Genomic DNA, 19,076 nt, shown 5'->3' with positions numbered 1-19,076 from the left:
CCGGGGCCTGCAGTTCCCATCGGTACTTGGTATTTTTTTCCCTCTGTCGTCACTACTCGTATGTATTTCCTCTGCTCTGGCGGATCTGTGTCGGGCGTGGGGGGGCGGGGGGAGACACCGAAAGCCCCTGGCTAGTCCGGTGGCAGGGGTCCAGCGGCGGCAGCTGCGCAGGCGCAGACGCGCAGGGTCAGTGCGCGCGCCGAGGCTCACCGGGCGCGCGCTTAGCCGGACCGGCCGCCGGGTCCCTCCTGGATCAGCCTCTCGCTGAGCGCCCACAGGGCCCGCGCCGTCTCCTCGCTCTGGGCCTCCGGGGCCGGCGCGCAGCGACAGCAGTTGTTGAAGTACATCCCTCCGAGGCCCTCCAGCTCCGGGGCGGCCGCGCAGTAGACGGTCGTGGCAGCTCCTTGTTGCTGAAATCAAAGAAAAAAGACAAAAAAAAAAAAAAAAAATTTTTTTTTTTTTTAAGAAAAGAGGTGATGAGCTGACTTCATTCTGTCTGCGAATTAGCAAGCCTCGCGCTGCCTGGTTCTGGTGTACCTGGATCTCAGCATGGCCAAGGGCACTGAGCTCAGCACGTGACTGTACAAGGTACAATGTGGCGTCCTGGGAAAGCAAATTCACCCACTCTGCAGTGTCCCTTTTCACACCTTGTAGAGGAAAAGGCTTCAGAAATAAATATGCATATCAGTCAGTCACAGCAGAGGTCTCTTCTGAGGAGTGAAAGACAGCAAGCATCCTTTTGCGCACCCAAGAACAAATGCACCCAACCCGCTGACTTCTCAATGAATGATGCAACTTGACACCAAGATGTTTCTAGAACCTTCTGTCTGAATTAAACCAACCACTCTAATGGCCCATCGGATAGAGAGGGACTGGTGCCAGAGCTTTATTTTTTGCTCACGGTGCTGCTAGGGGAAGTTTTCAGTGCTGTGTGGAAATGTCTGACACACACACAGACGCCGGGCCCTGCCGTACACACAGGCCTCGTGCAGACGCACGACACGTGTATTCACTCATCTAGAGCCTGTGAAACCTTCTGTTAATGTCATATTCACCCTGTATTTGCAATCGGACAGTGACGAACGGGGGACTTTTCTTCTCAGCCCACCTCAACCTGTAAGTTGCGATGAGCGCGATCGAGTACTTTTGATTCCCCTTTTGAGTAACAGTCGGTGCTGTGGCTAGGGCTGTGCATGCCGGCGGGGCACCACATCATCCTGGCTGACACGGGGCTGTCAGGGATGCTGTAAAGAGGGCAAGAAATCACTTTGCTTTGCAAGCCATAATTAAAAATAATAGGCTGGTGTTCATAGGGAGACACGGTAGGCACGGCTCTAATTTAAAACCAATACAGTTTATCTGGCGTCTTACGATTATTTATGTGCATCACAGCCCTCGCCGCGCCAACTAATTATCAGCTGATAGGGAGGGGGTTGGCGGAAGTGGATGGAAAAGGTAATGGGGATAAGGTCACCATTAGAGAAGACACTCAGGGCATTTGACAGAGTGGGAAATGCATTTCTGTCCCCATCCAAAGCTTACCATTTTTCCTGCCCCTGTAAGGTGGACGTTGGGCCCAAGCAGAGAGCTGCGTGGAGAAACCCCCCCAAGGTGGTTTGGTTTGTGCATACTGTGACTGTGCTCTAGAACCTCTGGACGCCAGGGTCCTTTTGAGCATCAGGATCTCCAGGTGTTGTAATTTTAGTGCTATAAAGCAGGCTTGAGTTTTTCTTTGTTTGGTAGCAGAGGACTTCAGCAGCAGTTTTTATGGTCATATTTGAATGAGTCTGCAAAGCAAATGGTCAACACAGAGGAGTGACAGGACTGTGGGGAGCAGGGCGGAGTGAAGAGGGGGCGGGACCTCGTCGGACGCGAGTTCTGAGGATTACTGGTGCTTGACTGGGCTGGAGAAGTCCATTACTTCAAAATTTGAACACCCAGCATGACTTCGATTTAATTAAACAATAATTGGTGTTTAACTTCCCCAAGCCCCTCGCCGTGCCCACTCCCCAGCCAGCCAGTAACTTTCTTGGATTCAGCTATTTTCGAATTGATTTGTGCGGCTCAAGTGTAATGGGAATTAGCTCATGCCATCCAAGTTTCCTCTCGCTGAATTATCATTTCTAATAACCCTTAGCTTAGCACCTGGCACATTTATCGAAAGAATTTCGAGTGGTTTATCTGACTCCTCTGCACCCCACGTGGGGGAAGAAGGGAAGCCGAGGGCCTGCCAAGACCAGCGGGAGAACGGAGCCGCGCACCCCGCTCCCTCAAGCCGGCCGCGCTCTCGGCCGCGACTCCCAGCAGAGCTCAGGTGGAGATGGCGGTCTGCATAATTTTCCAGGTACCCGGGATCCCCATCTTACTCTGCAGCTGCCCGAACCGCCAAAGAGTGGTCAGGTGGTGTGCCACCAGCTCACCCCCCACGCCCAGGCCCCCGCCCTGCTCAGGAGCCCCGTGCGGGCAGCGCTCCCGCAGCGCCGCCGCGATCGGGCCAAGCCGGTCCTGGGAAGATCGGAACCGGCCACTGGGGAGAGCGGAGAGCGGAATTCTTCCCAACCCAACGCAGTCTTGCCACCGTGACCTTCTGAAGTGACAGCACGTGGCACTCTGGCACTGCGGGATTGGTGTTTTCGCGGAGAAATTCTCCACTTCCGTTGACTCAGAGCCAGGCTGACGAGGGAGCCGGGGGGCCTGGCTTTTCCCTCCGTGGGACCGGACAGCGGCTGCTGCGGACCTCATCTCACGGCCGCTGATGTGTGGCTGCCGTGCTGGGAACCGTCAGTTTTAGAAAAGCCCCACCTCTTACCAAGAGCTGGCTTTGGTTCCTCTGCCACAAGGCTCGGTGACACACCGTCTTAGTGGCATCACCGGCGACGCCGGCTTTGTGGAAGCGCGCGGCGCCGCGGGGGCCCCGGAACGCAAAGCCCGTGTCCTCCACGGCGCAGGAGAGCCGCGGCGCCCGGCAAAGCGGCCTCCGGGGTCTCGCTCCGTCCAGCGGGCGCCCGCTTCCCTGTCCTCGCCGCTGGACGCGTCCGTAGTGACGGTACCCTTCAGTCCCAGCCCCGCTCCCCTCCTGGCTTCTCGGGGAATTCTCTTTTCAGCTGTACCCATGGCAGCCTCTGAGTGACATCTTTATAGGACCAGAGGTGATGACAGTTTAACAACCAGTTCTAATTTTTGGCTCATCAGCTTTTTGGTCGGCCTATCAGGAGAATGAGATGGCGCCACATTAGGGAAATCTCAGTAAATAAGCCGGTACTGCAGATACAAGATAAAACATTTTTAAACTGATAAAAACATTTTTTTAAAGAGCCCTTTAATCGCCGTCGAATGACTTTCCTGCCACTTTTTGGGGCATCGGTTCATAACTTGGAAAAGCTGAAAGAGCGTGCAAAGAAGTGATGCTAACAAGTCTGCTGCAAAATGTCCGAAGCAGCGTCTTGCTGGCTGGCCGCGCTGCGCACCGTCCGTCGTGACGAAATAACAGCAACACTCGACACGTGAACACCGGCTGGCGTCGCGGGTTCCCCTAAATGAACTTCTCGGAGCAATTTATCGGAAGCCGGTAGGTTGCGCCAAGCCCCGGGAACGGGGTGTCACAGCTCCATCCCGGGGACACGGCGTGAGGTAGGGTGTGGATGACACCGGCCTGAAAATTTCTGGGAAGCCCAGCAGAATCTTTAATCATGCCCGAATGCCATTTCCGATCTAGTCGAACATTTGCGAGCTGCCAGAGGAGAAGTGTGCCATCGGTCTTTATAGTGTGTGTAAAATTACCTACGATTCTTGTTTGGGATTAAGTTAAGAGTATCTGGGCAATAAGGGTTCATCATTCTCTTTCAGAAATCATTTGTCAGATCTGCAGTACAATCAGCAACTACAGAAAGGTGGGATTTAAAAAGCAGTTGTTTATTTATAGTTGAGGCCGTGACATCTCAATTATCCATCCTTCCAGAACCCTTTGTCGGGATGAAAATGTTAAGTAGCTACCTTTCAGCAACATTTATTTGCTCGCCGCTGGCCACCACTTTGGAGCTGTCTGCGTGGAACACAAATGAATATTGACTCTTTTAAAGGAAAAGGCACAGAGGTTTCTGGTAAACAATATATGGGAGAGAAAAAAAAAAAAACACCCCCATGCTGGTATCTGTGATGCATTGGTTAGTACTCTAATGTAACGTACATTTTAATAAGGACACTTATTACATAACATTCAGTTTTCGAGTTCCTCTATTTTAAACTGCATGCTCACTTAAAAGGAAGAATATATTCCTGTCTTAAAGTAGATTTCACTATGAGATGTATAAAAAGATAAAGACACACTGTCACGGAATATCTATATATTCAATGATCTCGAGAGTAGGAGATGTTCTAAGATTGCTTTACTACAGACATACCGATACCAGGACATCGACGACACATGCCAAATCAGCGAGTTCAAGACAAAGTAGTTGTGTCAAGAAACGTGGCATGGAAGTTAGCCTGAGTTCAGAACCCCAAGGGCTCGAACAAGAGCCTTTTTGGAAGTGGGTGGCGATGACCGTGCTGAACTCCGGCACAGGGATGGCAGGAACCCAGTGCCTCTCCAAACCCTCCACGCTTTCCCTGTTACCTGTCTGGGATCCGTTAGGCGAACCTACACTTGCCCAGCGCAGAACCAGCCACCCGTCCAGTCCTTCAGAACACGGCAGTGACGGAGCCGCTGTGGAGACGAGGGGGCAAGGGCGCGTATATCAGGTGGCATCCGCAGCCACCGCCACATCCTGTCTTTCCCTCTCAGGAGTACTCCCGACAGAAGAGTCTGGAACCACTCGACCGGAGAAGTGCAGCACCTTGTTGCAGAGCTCCTCTCCGGACACCTTGGTACACCTCCGTCCCTCAAAAACAGTTACGGGTTCAGTCTCCGATGTGCGAGGCAAACCCGAGCAGACAGTCCCCCCCCCACCTGTTATCAGGTCCCCACCTGCCATCAGAGAACAATCTTCTAAGTCCCCAGCACGTGCCGAGTGTTTCATTAGTTCATGGAGTCAGCCTGCGGGAGTAAGGCTCAGGGGCCTTCCCCAGGAGCGCAACCACAGCCACGAAGTCACCCCCTTCCTCTACCACCGAGCATCTAAAAGGCTGCTGTCCTCCACATCGTCACGCTCTTCCAGGGACTGGACGGCAACAGGGACTGTCTGAGGGGTGACAATGGCTAGCACGCACAGACAGCTTACAACCGGTCAGTCACCACGCAGCTCCCCGAGCCGGGAGCAACCGTTACCCTCATTTGTAGAGAAGGCCGCTTCGCGTCAGAGACGAAAAGCAACATGCCCAAAGCCGCACGCGTCACCGCGCAGGTCCACCCGCTCCAGAATCCGTATCCGCCGCTGTGCAAAGCCTCCTTCCCAAACACGGGACACGAATGTTTGCACATTGCCCGCTCCCTGCTGTGTGTGTCCCCCTTGGCGGAAGCATCCTCATGAGGGCCTCCCCGCCACCTGCCACTGTGTGAGGCCCCGACGCGGCCTGGGATGAAATGGGAGGTCACGTTCACCTGAGACGTGTTCAAAGGATAATTTTTCCATTGTTGATTTAGTCAGTGAACGAAATTGAAATTATATCCATTTGGATTAACAAGATTGAAGACTCAGCGCCACCTCAGAAGATCCAGTGGCAAGTGGCCCTTAACAGAGAGGTCACCTGATTCAAAATGCCACCTCTGCGCGCCACTCCTGCCCAGCTAAGGAACCTGCTCTTGGACGACAGACCTTTCTTCAGCGCGTGAACTGAGCCACATCGAAGCCAGCGAAACCTGAGCCGGTCTCCACCTGGTACGTTCTCGTGTGTGTTGGATGAGTGTGGCTTCTGGAGAATACTGGCCGCGCTCCCCGGGTGCGCAGATCAGCCTCCGGTCCCCGAGTCCCGCCCGCCCCCATCCGCCCCGAACATTCACTCCTGCGAGTCTCGAACCGCTGATTCCCACAGAGGCTTGGCGCCAGCCGGGCTGGGTACGTGCGGATACTTCCTGTCGGCATCAAAACAGAATTTTTTTTTTTTTTCCACAGCCTTTGGGAGTTTTGCTAACTCACAGGCTGTTCTTAACATTTATTACAGAAGGGAAATGCTACTCAGTTTCTCAAATAGAAGACGGTGAGGAGGATCAGGAGCACAGATACTTGCTTTCCGCCGCGGAGGCTGTACAATTCCGAGTGTTCAGATCATCCATTTAGATCACGTTCAGATTTGCGGCCTCACAGAAGAGAACGGGCCCACTCGAACGCTTTGACGGTGGTCAGGATGGTCTCCTCCCGCCCCAAGGAAACAGGTTTCTTTCTTCTTTGCTAAAACAGGTTCTCAAGTGCAGGAAAACCTCAGAGGTTCTTTTCAGTTGACTTGTCTCTCCCCCAGTAGGTGAAGGAGTGTCATTCCCCAGGCGACACTGGGGACACAGTCTATGAGGAGGGCCTTGACGATGGGAGGACCAAGCAATGGGGCTGGGCCAATCCATGACCATAAATGCAGCTGGTCCCAGGACAGCCCAGAGCCCGCAACTGCAAAGGGACTCTTGAGTGAAATGTCTGACGGAAAGCCACCGTGGCACGTCTTTCAAGAAACAGCCACAGGCCTCCATTCGGAGACGGTCTGCGAGATGGCCCCGGCCTTTCTGGTTTGCACTTCAGGTATCCCAGATAGTATGTCCCCAAGTCAGACTACAAGACCCCACAGCATTCCCCCTGATAAAAAAAAAAACGTAAGTTTCTAGCAAGGTCATTATGGAGTTTTAAGAAAATGACTTGGAGACCAGGGCAGAAGGAGACGGAAAGTCAGGACAGGCGCTGAGAAGTATTCGCAGGAACAAGCTCAGAGACTAGTAGGTTCAGGACGGAAAGCTGGAAAGGACTTTTTTTTTTTAAGACAGAAGAATATATTTGTCTTCACTAGCCTTAAGTTTGGGGGAGAAAAAGGCAGCCAATCCCAACCATCCAAAGAGGCCCAAAGCCATGTTTATTCCGGGAAGGCCAGGCACGGGTGGGTTCTCACTCAGGCGATCAGCGGGATTGAAGGGCGCACTGACCTTGGTAGGCTTTCAGGACCTGTGTTTTGAATTCCATGAACTGTTCGAACTTTCCCTTGAAATAAATGAGGCCCTTTTCGTACCTCTTCTGTGTTCCAGAATCCCTGCCATAAATGGTCCAAGGGCTCCAGGACAGATTTATGTCTGGTCTCAAAAGAGTGGAGGAGAAATATTTAGAATGATTTCATCTTTCTAAGACCTGCTGTTTTCTGAGACTGTAGAGCTGCTTTAGGAGGAGGCTGGGGCGGGGGTCGGCGCTCCACAGGAGGGGAAGGAAGAGGGACGGCTCAGGAACAGTCCGGACGGCCAGTCCTACCCCTGCTTAGTTCCCTTTCATCTGTGCCCACCAAAAGCATCCTAAGACCAACTGGGCCTGAGAGATGGTCCCCGTAAGACAACAGCAGGATGCCACTGACTGTCCCCTAGCCATGAAAGAAGTCCCCGGGGCATCCCGCGCCGGTCTTGCCTGGATGACCACATTGCTCAAAGTACGGTTTCCTTCCAAACGGGGAGTTCCCTTGCTGCGATGGAAGAACGCACGGGGGTACCCACTGTTCCATGGGCCAATGTGAAACTGCTAAGCAGAAGAGCCATAGAAACTGGCCGCTCAGATGTGCATCATCCTTCCACGTGGGACAGATCTGATGGCCGGTTACTGGAATTTGCCAACCGGGCTGTCTCCGACGCTGGCGCTGAAGGACTAGTGGGTATTTATAAGAGATAAAAGAAGATATTTAGCGTGTGTTAATTTGAAACGTTTTACATTTTTACTCCTTTATCCTCAGTTATAGCTAGCTCTGTATACTGTATATAAATGTATGCCTCTGTATTTGCCTTGTATACTAAAATAAATCTTTGAAATAATTGCCAGGCAGAATTAATGGCTTCTGTTCCAATATAATGGTGCGAAGAGTGTCTTCACGGTACAGGTGAAACAAAAGCTCCCCCCTTCCTCTCTGCTGCATGGACTGACCCCGCCGAGTTGGCCTGCCACGTTGGCTCTTCTAGAAAACCACGTGCCGACTGCTTTTGTGAGCAAGCCAGATTTCAGGGCAAACCCCAAACAAGCTGTTTGTTTAGATTTTAAGGTAGACCGTTCATTTACACCCAGGTCACAGAAGTATTCTACAACGTCGTCCTGAAAGGCATGAGTGGGTGGGGTGGGGGTTGAGTAAAACCCACGGGGTCTTCTGATGGGGCCACATTACCGCCAGAAATCAGCTCTTAACTCTGTCTTCCAGAAACGAATGAAAAAAAAATAGACTTGGTGATCATTCGGATCTCACAGGCAGGCACCCAGGCCCGGCCCCGCTGTTTGCATTAGGTTTGTGCGTTTTCATAGCGAGCTCTGTACAACAGATCATTTCTCAGGCTCAAAGACGCTGGCCTTGTTAATATTTCATTTAGAACATACTGTGGAGAGCGTCTCATTTATATTACTTCCATAATTAATGGTGATAGCTTAGGCACTGCCTTTACACAGAGAGATCTCGTCACAGTGGTCGATGGGTAATGAGAAACAATGGATATTCCATTCACCAGCAGCTCGTTGCTAGTTAGTGGGAAATGATCGCGTGTGTGTTGCTTTAATTGCTGGGGTAAATAATTCTGCCTCGGTGTTAGTGAACATTTTAAAGCACTCGATGCAAATAGACTAGAAACAAAACAAACAAAAAAAAATTACCTTGATTATACAACACCTTAGCATAGAAAGTTACAAAGGTTTGTCTTTTTTTTTTTTTAAATTGTATTCTATCATGCAAATATTCTCTAAATATGCATGTGCTGACTACTCCTCTCCTGTATTTTAGGAAATACAATTAGGCTGCCTTTGTCTTCTCCTATGTAGACTGTAAATAACTGTAGATCTTTCTCTTGTTTCCCTATGTAAATATATGTAAATACTAACAAGCTATGCATGCTGATACTCTAGGCAATGTCAGGTACTTTTCTAATCCGAAGGCATGTACTTGAACTGGTTTGTTAAAAGGAAAAAAAAGTCTCTCAAACTCTTTAAAGCTGAATAGAAATTAAAGATTTCTTCCTAGATGATTGTGGTTTCTTTTGTTTGCTTTCTCATCCCTGAACAGTGCTCCACTCCTGTTCCCTGTCCTCCTCCCCGGGAGGAGACACGGGCATGCACGTGGGCCAGGAACAATGGGGAACTACTTGGTTTTCGTTTCTAACCACTTTCTTTGGATTTCCTCAAGAACTTCTAGACTCATAAGATAGGCGTCTTTGGATTCTTCTAGCAAAAGAATCTGGAGTTAAGAAAAAAAAAATTGTATTATTGCTCCCCTACTACGTGTCAGCACAGTGTGATGTGCTTTCCCTCCGCAACCCTTACAAAAGGACCCTGTCGTTACCATTTCAAAGATGCAGAAACTGAGTCACAGCAAGATGAACACACGCCTAGAGTGACAAAACTATTAAATGCCTCCCAAACCCTGATGCTTTCCTGTAAGTCACCTTGTTCTGCGAAAGGTCAGAGAGAAACTCTTTTAGGCTCCGTGGGCCATACAGTCTCTGTCACAACTCCAGTCTGCCACTGCTGTTAGGAAAGCAGCCACAGCCAGCACATTCACCAGTGAATGTGACCGTGTTCCGATAAAACTTTATTTACAAAAGCAAGCAGAAGGCCACATTTGGCCCATTGGCCTCAGTTTGCCAACTTCTGGTCCACAGCCCGCTCTTCAACAGAACACGAACATTCCCCTTTCAAGTATGTTTATGTGTTTGACGGACTGTGGGAATCACTTGATCAAATGAAAATTCTCCATTTCTTCCCTGCAGGTAATAACACTATTTGCAGAAGTCATGAAATAATAAGGAGGTGAGCAAAAATGAAGTCCCTTGAGCTTCTAAATCAAGCTGTCTTCCTCAGACAAATCTCATTGCCAGGTTTCAATTTAGTTACCTTTTGTTTTCACAAATGGGGAAGGAGGAAAAAGGTATGAAAGACTACGGTTAAAAAAAAAAAAAGGAAAAGGAGAGATCGAGCCAGGCTCACTCTTCAATGAGGGAAGGAGGCTTTTACCTCAGGTATCTATGGAAACCAAGCAGCACGCAAACTTTTTAATGGTTGGAAAACAGCGTCTGTGTTTGAAGATGTTTTCCCCAAGTATGATGCTTCAGTGTAAATGCATTAATTGACAGTTTCCTTCGGGACTTCTTTATTGAAGTGTCCAAAGTTAATTTGATGGCACAGGGAACTCTCTGGAGCCCTTGAAGAATGCTGCAAAGTTAGGTCTTTAGAAAACAGAGCAGGCTCTGGCGTCCCCTACAAACCTGAGCCCACTCTCCTGCAAAGCAAGGGAAGAACCAGCCCTTGCTCCCTGCGGTTTTCCCTTTGAACACCCTCTGAATTCACCGTGGGCTGGGAGAGACTCCTTCTAGCCTCTATTCTAACAAGAAACATCACCTCTTCCGCCGTGCAGGGACTGGGGGAGAAGGAAAGACCTCCGAGTTCTGCTGTCCGGGCGGCAGTGTGGGGGGGGGGTGAGAACAGCCCAGGAGCCGAAGCCATTTTTGCCTTCCAAATTCAAGGGGCAGCCGTCGTTCCCACCAGCCTTACCCAGCGTCTCCGGGTGCCACGCTGGTCATGGAGTCCGCTGCTCCCCTGGTTCCCTAGCCATAGCAACCAGACCCAAGTTCACGTCCATGTCTCTGAGGCAGCGACACAGGAACCAGGGCCGCGATTACTTGTTACGTGCTATAAAATTCGAGACCCCACTGCCCACCTCTTGCCCCCCAGGCCCTCACACAGATCTCCAAATCTTCCAGTCTCCCTGTGCAATGGCGCTAGAGAAAGGGACAGACAGATGGACCCCGACGTGAGCAAGCAAGTTCAGTTTATAAAAAAGTGCAGTAAAAATACAGAATCTAGGTGTTGCGTAGCTGGCTGGCCGCTACAATACTCTTTCAAGTTTTCTACTTAAAAGCTTTTACAATAAAATGTTGGGAAGATACACACATCCATCCCTGTGGGGTAGGATTCCCGTTTTACAGATGAGAAAGCTGAGGCACAGAAGTATCACTGAGTAGCCTGAGGTGCCCCACCGGCTAAGTGGCGACATCCTTCTCGAACTCACGCCCACCTGCCTCAGGCGTCCCTTCCATAAAGGGTCCACGCGCATCTCTGTTCTACCTCCGGGCACTTAACCCCAGCCCCCTCATTCTGCCAGATGTTTAGCTCAGAACACGAGCGCCGGTCTGCCGTCCGACTGCCACCAGGCGGGTGCAGGGCGCGGCGGAGCGGCACGGGGAGGCAGTACCGGTGTCAGACGCAGGGGGAGGCGGGGGCTGCTGGTGTCCGGGCCACACCAGGGCGTGAGATGGTTGAATGGGCAACCTTCTGGCCCGGCCTGTCCCCTCCTCACGGTCCTCCATCTGACACCGGTCAACTCCGAATCTTAGAGGCTAAAAGAGCGTTTCAGCCAGAGTCCGACGACTGGCGGTAGGGAGCCTCCCAGCAAGCACCCCGCTTCCTAACGTCATATGCGCACTTTGCTCCGGTAGGAAGCTCCCCTCCAGGCTGACCCAGCACGCCCACCTCTTTCCCGTCAAACCCTAGAAGATACGGAGCCTACACATCTGCCTTTCGTACCCCTCTGGACGCACCTGTCACCTGCCCCAGCGCCTCACCTGCTGCAGGCCGCCCAGCTGGGTTGTCGCCTCGGAGCAGCAGCGCCTCCCAGTCCGCTCATCTCCCTCCTTCCAATCACATCCCGAGGCCCTGAGTCCCGGCCGCACAGCTGCCTTAGAGAGGGCTGGTCCAGCCCCAGCCACCATCGCCGACAACAAGACAAAACGACAATGACAGTGGCCTCTCGGCGCCGCCGGTTCTCACTGGCGCTTCACCAGGTAGGCATTAGCACGGAGCCCGGCGAAAGCCAAGGAGGCAAAGCCGCTCCCGGCCATGCACCTGGGAAGGGTCAGAGCTAAGGTCCAAACTGAGCTGGTCTTGGCGCAAAGCCCCTGTTCTAGTTCCTGACTAACGTTCCTCTGACCCCAATCAGACTGCACACATGTCCCCTACCTGGGTGATTTCATCCCTCTAATGGCCAAGCTGCTTCCGGTAGAGCCTCAGGGACCCTCCTCCTCCTCCTCCTACCTGAGCTCCAGTTCTTAGTCCTCAGACCCCCTGGCTTCTGGATTGGTGTCCTCCGCCTCGGGTCGGGGAGGGGGCGCGGGTATCGTTTTTGCCCGCATAGGATTTCGGACATACCCCTGAAAGGGTCTGAGGCCCTTCCCCTACGATGTTCCTGTTCTACCAATCGCTTCTCAGGCAAAGGAGGTCTTGGAGGCTGGCGAGGCTCAGGTTCATGTCCGGCAGGAGGCGGCAGGAGGCACCAGGAGCACCAGGGCGGGCCCGTGACCGGCCGACTGCAGCTGGAACTCTCGCGGCCTCCAAGTTCGGAGAAATGCTGAGCTCGTGACAACGGGGTCCACTGAGAAACATCTTGCCCTGCGTTCCCCCCTCTGGCTGCCACACGTGACAGGAGTCATCCTCTCAGAACTCCCTCCTTGTGCAAAGGCAGGTGTACCTACCAGACAAGGTGTCGGCGAGGACACCTGCCAGCGGTGTAGCCGGCCCTCGAACTGTCAAGGTGGCTGAAAATCTGTCCCCTACCGGCTGCCCCTCTGGATTCCTAATCATCTGAGTTTACGACGCAGGCCCCTTCATGTATGAATCCCTACGGGGCATGATAGCTTCTGGGGCACATTCTAGCCAAGCCCTAGAATTTTTGCAAGAGCGTCTGGAAGCAGCTTTGTCCACATGTTATTTATAGGTAAACCGAGTCTCAGCAAGTAAAATGACTTAACAAATAATCCTTGTTTACTGAGTTCTGGTTTTGTGCCACCCGCCTGCCTCGTGCTAAGGGATCCACGCGGCTTTAATTGCTTTCGGGAAGGTCCCACCTGTGCCAGATTTTTGGGAAGCCGCTAAGCCAAATTACAGGTAGGGCCCTGACTCCCAAAGAGACAAAGGTCAAAGAACAAGTGGCAGAGTCGGGAGCTGAACCCAATCTCTTGGGCTCCAGAACCCCGACTCTCGACAGTGGCGGCAAGAGAGAAACGGGAATGTTCTCACAGCCCGATGGACACAGGAGCCCTGTACATCTGTGGGTCAAGACTTTACCACTGCAGGAGGTGTTGCGGCAACAGCACGAAGCTAACAGTGTTTGAGCATCCTGTGCTCGCATGACATCTTCTGTGGGCGCCACCCCATTTGCCGTGCTGCACACGGCACCTGAGGTCCAGAGAGGTTAAGCCACTTGCCCCAGGTCGCACAGCTAGTAAGTGGTGATGCTGCCATTCGAACCTGAGCTGCCCAAGCCCTTTCTCTCTTTGCTGTGTGGCATGTGGGGCCACAGAAGGCCAGGCCTTCACAGTGACACTTGTCATTGCCCAGGGGCAGTAAACATCTCCAGTTCGTTGCTCCATCGATTCATGAGCCCGGGTCCGATGCTACAACTGGGTTGGAGGCCAGGGCTTCCGCTGCGCGTGAAAACGCGATGAGAGTGACTCCATGCGTCGGCTCCCGGGAATCGCAGAGGGGGGAGCAGGTCTTATGAAGGATAACCTCCCCGTAAGTGAAAAAGGGGGTGCGTCTGTTTTCCTTACTTGTTTCTCGTTTCTACTGCTCTCTAAAGCTGCTGCTCAGTCCCGGATTCTGGTGAAGGGCCAGCTGAGTCAAACCGTACCACGGGCAAGGGTACCACCGGCAAGGGCAGACCCGTAACTGCTCCGGATTTCAGTGCCGTTTAATCCCTTCCTTGAGGCTGAGAAGCAGAACTTCCTGCTCACTGGAATGCCAGGGCTCCGGACTCCAGGGCCCATGCCTGAGCCGCCTCCCACCATCGAGGTGAGACGGGCCCCGCCTGTGTCTTGGGTGTTCACGTTTCCACCATAATGAATAGGAAACCGAGAGAATGAATAGACGAACTGCAAAGCTGTAGGTCTTGTCTGGTGTTTCCAAGGCCACCAGGAGTCTGGGGTCACCACCGCAGCCGTCCTTTTGTGGGGCTGAGGAGTCGAGCAAGATCATTCAAGTTTACTTTCCCATGAGGTGCTTTGCTTTGCTTAGGTGACACGACCCCGACAGCAGAGTTGGTGACGGTTGGTTAATGGTTAGCGACAGGCTCACTGGAACACGGAGGGGAGAGGGCACCTTGAGGGGCAGTTTCTGCCAAATCCATGGTGGAAATACCCTCGACGCGACCGTCCGAGTGTGGGGCCGGGAAGAGGTGCACGCGGTCAGCCTGCGGGAGCTGGTGCGTGACGGGGCTCCCGCGCCCAACACGCGGGGGAAGGGCCCACGGAACACGGCACTAGAGACTGTGGGACCTTCTGAAGAAGATCGTGAGGAAGGACAAAGCAGGTCAGGGCCTCAAGGTCAGAAAACCGCTGGGGCATGTCAGGTACAGCGGCCAAGGAGAAACGCAAACCAGTTTAGGACACCTGGGGGTCAGCGTGACACGGACCTGTGACACACAGATGTGGTTCAAGTTGGTCCCCATAATCTGAAAGCTGATTCCACTCAGGTGGCTCCCCCAGCTCAAGGTAGCCATAGTCGCCAACATAGACTGAATCAGTTACGAGTCCTAAACGTCATTCTTAGAAACTCGGCAACAGCATCTCATTTATGACCTCCCCTCAGAGGTGCGGAAACTGAGGTTCAAGGACCTAGAACTTGATCAAGGTTACACAGTGCTCTTGAAGTGCAGTGCCAGGATCCGAACCCAGATCCGCCAACTCCAGACCTCCTCATGCCCCGGCTCCCCGAGAACTGTGTTCTCTATGCGTTCAGCAACCTTGAAAACCACACATTTCTTGCCTTACCTGGCATCCATGTATCATAACAAATGTCTGTGCCCCCGTGTCTCCCACTGAGCGATAGAGGATCTGGGACTCTGTGGGGCTGTGGGTGAGGACAGGAGCTATGGGAGGAGGGAATGGACACTGGGGGAGGTGGGGTGTCAGAGAGAAGAGATGGGCACCATTCATCGGGCTGGAAGTCTCAGGACAATGAATTATTTTTCCGGTATTCGTGGAAGCTGGACATATAAACTCAGAATTTACTCCTTTTGCCCAATAGGACAAGCCCGTGAGCAGAGATAACCCACTGGTATCCGGGAGCTTCCGATACATAGTTAGGGGACACGTTCTTAAGCTGAAGGCCTTTGGTTCGGTTTGTCCACCAACTGGCAAAGTCAGAGAGAAGAGGACGGTGTCTGTGCACACGGCACTGCTGTGACTTTATCAAAGGCGATAAACCTCGAAGTTGTGTTTGGTTTATGGTACTTCCTCAGATGAAGGCACAAACAGATTTCTTCTGATTAAATTGCAGGAGAACAGTCTGACCCAGAACTTAATGATACTACTGTCCCTGCTTTCGAAGGGAGTGTGTTAAACAAAGGGGGCTTTGCTGCCTGAGTTAACCCAATCTTTCCAGGATGGGAGGAACCCCGTTTACAAACAAGGAAGAGAAACCAATGATGTCGGAAAGGAGTGAAATGGTCTTTCCCTTCTCACTGAAATCCCTGACACGTGAGTATCGAGAATGTCAGACTAACCGAGCTGGCCGAATTTGCTCCAGGATCCCATGGCCCACCATCTGGAGCGTTGCCCCTAAACACGGCACTTGTGTGATCTGACTTAACTATGATCCCCTCAGCACCAGCCCGTGCCAGGTACCAGTTCCCGGGCTACACCAGACAGCCTAGGTACCTATCCGGCTCTGTCCTCTCCCTTTCTTCTATCCCCGTACCCACTTCCACAAACGACCCTCAAGTCATGGAGGTACGGCTTCTCAGTGAGCACGCGGCTCTCTAGCAGGGGCCCCTGGGTGTTCCCGAACCTCCCCCTTCTGGACCGGGGCCACTCATTTCTCCAGCTGCTGGGCACTGAGGGTCGAGTCTTTCTTCGGGAACTGCTCTCCGCCAAAGGGAGCTGCCCTGCCCAAGCACACGTCCCTCTAGAAGGCGGCCGGCTCCGTGCCCACCTGGCCTCTCTGTTCCAGTCTAGGACCTCTCTGAAGGGCCACGCTGGCTTCAGACTCCTGGAGACCGGCTGACATCACATCACAGCTCGGTCCTCCCCCTGCGCCCCCTTGCCGCCCCCCTGCCCCTCAGGCATGGCTCCAAGGGCACCGCCTGCCGACCCTGCACGTCAACCCCGGCCGCAGTCTGCCGCCTGGACAGCCAACCTGCAACTCAAGACGGTGTCCGGCTTCGGGAAATACACTCGACCCTCCCGAAGCTGTCCTCTCCTCTGTAAGTCTGAGATGCGGATATCCTTAGAGGATGATTTTGACGACTAAATCGGACTACGTGTGCAAGGCGCTTACACGGAGCTGGCACGGACATCGCACCCGCTCCACGCAGGAGAACAGCACAGCGGTCGGAGCAGTACCAGCTCAGCCCTGGGCGCCGCGCTGCTCTCCGCCTGCACCGTCCTTCCTCACCCTTCCGCCTGGGGGTGACGGTGTGGTGAGGAAAGCACAGACGTCAGGGGGTTTCTGGTTAGACATGGTGGATGCAGGCATCGGCGCCTGCAGTCCCTCCAGAAACTCTATCAGAAGCATAATAAAGGGGGCGTGGAGAAACTAATTAATTCCATGATCAGGAAACACCAGCAAGAATTTCGGAAGGTGGGAAGCAGATGGGGAAGTGGTGACTCCTGACTCTACAAAGCTGTGCCTACAGGAGGGGGAGGCGTTCGGAGCTGAGCGATCCACACAGCACAACCCGGGAACTGAAGAAGTGACATCGGCCGGGACCGGGGAGAAGAGAACCCGGAAGGCTTGACCGTTCTGCAGGAGTGTGCACAGGGAGACCTCATGTGGGGCAAGTGCATGTGAGACACTTGCTTCATGACCAAGTTCAGATGTCACCTCCTGTAACAGACACCTGTCCTCACCTTCACTGCCCATCCTGAACCTTACTGGATGGTCCTGTGTGTGCTGGAGACGATGACCTCGGTGAGAGGGCTTTCTGGCCGTCTGGTGCCTGGCACACAGCGTATATGCTTAGTGAGTATTGCTTTTTTTTTTTTTTTTTTAAGATTTTATTTATTTATTTGACAGAGATCACAAGTAGGCAGAGAGGCAGGCAGAGAGAGAGAGGAGGAAGCAGGCTCCCCGCTGAGCAGAGAGCCCGATGTGGGGCTCGATCCCAGGACCCTGGGATCACGACCTAAGCTGAAGGCAGAGGCTTTAACCCACTGAGCCACCCAGGCGCCCCTTAGTGAGTATTTCTAAAGAGATGAAGGCAGAATGATTGAACACCCTTTGCAGGACAGAGGAAAATTCTATCACTCAGACTCAGCTGCTGCATAAATAAAACCACTGGTCAGATTTTTTTCTTTTCCAAGAGATCGTTGGTTTGACTTTGACACAGCTGTTTTCTACAAGTTGTGACTCCCAGCAGAGCCACACTGAACATGCTTCCCATGTGACAGACACTGACCTCAGCTTTCTCCCTCTCTCTTAGCACATACACACTGCACGTGTGTTGTCCTCACAACAATGCTGGGAAATAGATCTGTGATGACTTCCCCAAGTTCAGAGAAAACTGAGACACAGATTAAAGAACTCTCTGTGTTTAGTGGCAAAGCTGGGATTCCATCCCATGACTTTTGACTCCAAAGGCCACACGAGCACAGCAGGCCAGAAGCTAAGATGCTTCCACGGGTCCCAGGGAGTTTCCTCTAGGCCCTGAGCTTGCTTTCCAGATTTCTGAGAGGCCCTGGGCCCATAGGGTCAGTGGTTTGTCCGCAGACACTCTGCCGTGAAGGAAAGTGGGCTCAGGACCTGCCTTCTGGAGCCCTGTCCTCTGGGACTAGAGGGCTGTCCAGAGGCTCACTCCAGAAGAAGAGATGCGATCTCAGAGGGCCTTGACACTGTGATGTGTCCTCTTACCCTTGAGATACCAGTGATGCCAGAAGACTGCACCTCCACCAAGCAGAGGGCGAGCCTTGAAGAAATTGTAGAACCTGGTGGGGAGTAAGTGGGCCTATGTGGGGGAAGAACCAACAGGTACCATGTCCACAGGGATTCTGTGGAAGGTAGTAGAGCAGGTGCAAAACTGGGCTCAGGCCAAGGTATGGATGAGGCAGAACCATAATCCTGCCGACCTACTGACTCAGCTCCCCGTCCCATTCCACACTGGTGAGAGGGGCTGGACTTGGAAATCTTATAGGGATCCTGACTTGTCTCTGGTCCGGGAGGGGGTCTTTCTTCCCTCTCCACCAAATCAATAGGGTCTGACCTAGGGTCCTTGGCTGGTGGGGTGACCTGCACTGAGAAAAGGGGCTGGGGGTGCTATTTACAATCTTTTTAAAAGCCTAAATGAAAAGCATGCTTTATCCGTGAAGAGAGAACACAGACGGCAACTTCTGAAATCTAACTTGTTGGGTGACCGCCACCTCTCATCATTGGAGGTCCCAGGGAAGGGAGATGGGGCACTTCCTTGAAGACAAGTGTCAGAAGCACTGGCCCACCTGTGAAGCTTTTTCCCCAGGCCACTTCCTGACCCAAATGCCAGCAAGACCTAAGGACATAGCACAGCAGAGACACGGCGCCAGGCGGCTGCTCAGGGGAAAGGCCCTACCACCACTGAAGCCGCCTCTGCTGCGGGAAACTCAGAGCTTCTGTCCCACCACCAGGAGTTCTCACAGAGATCCTCCTCCTCCTCTGGGGCACTCCCTATGGTCCTCACTTTTCAGACTCCCATAACTGGGCACCCAAATGCACAAGTTGCACTTGGTTGTGAACTTGGCCTGTGCTTTCTACTGTGTATCTCAAGATTCCTACAGAAAGCACCAGAAAGAGCATACGACGCAGTGAGAATGGAAAGCATTTGCCTTGTCTCTGGATCACAGAGGCCAGACCGGGCAGAAGATTAGAAACCCTTCAGGGGTCCATGGCCACCTAGGCCAACTTCTCTCCATTCTTCAAAAGCCAAAATGAAGTAGCAGAAGGGTCCTTGACCCCCACATGACCCTTTTGCTG

General features: G+C 52.7%; 1 protein-coding gene across 1 annotated transcript in view; it reads right to left on the bottom strand.

Moving 5' to 3' along the window:
• Positions 1-221: 221 nt before the first annotated feature.
• The window catches only part of LOC111152819 (WW domain containing oxidoreductase), a 1,002,850-nt gene continuing 983,995 nt past the window's right edge, over positions 222-19,076 (bottom strand). Inside the window, exon 9 of the mRNA XM_022511477.1 lies at positions 222-410. Coding sequence (XP_022367185.1) covers positions 222-410 — 189 coding nt within the window. The remainder of the gene's footprint in view (positions 411-19,076) is intronic.

The sequence above is a fragment of the Enhydra lutris genome, unplaced genomic scaffold (assembly GCF_002288905.1).
Source record: "Enhydra lutris kenyoni isolate GAN:26980312 unplaced genomic scaffold, ASM228890v2 scaffoldscaffold30, whole genome shotgun sequence".
Lineage (NCBI taxonomy): Eukaryota > Metazoa > Chordata > Mammalia > Carnivora > Mustelidae > Enhydra > Enhydra lutris.
The sequence above is the reverse complement of the archived record's forward strand: the minus strand, read 5'-3'. Positions and strand labels throughout refer to the sequence as shown.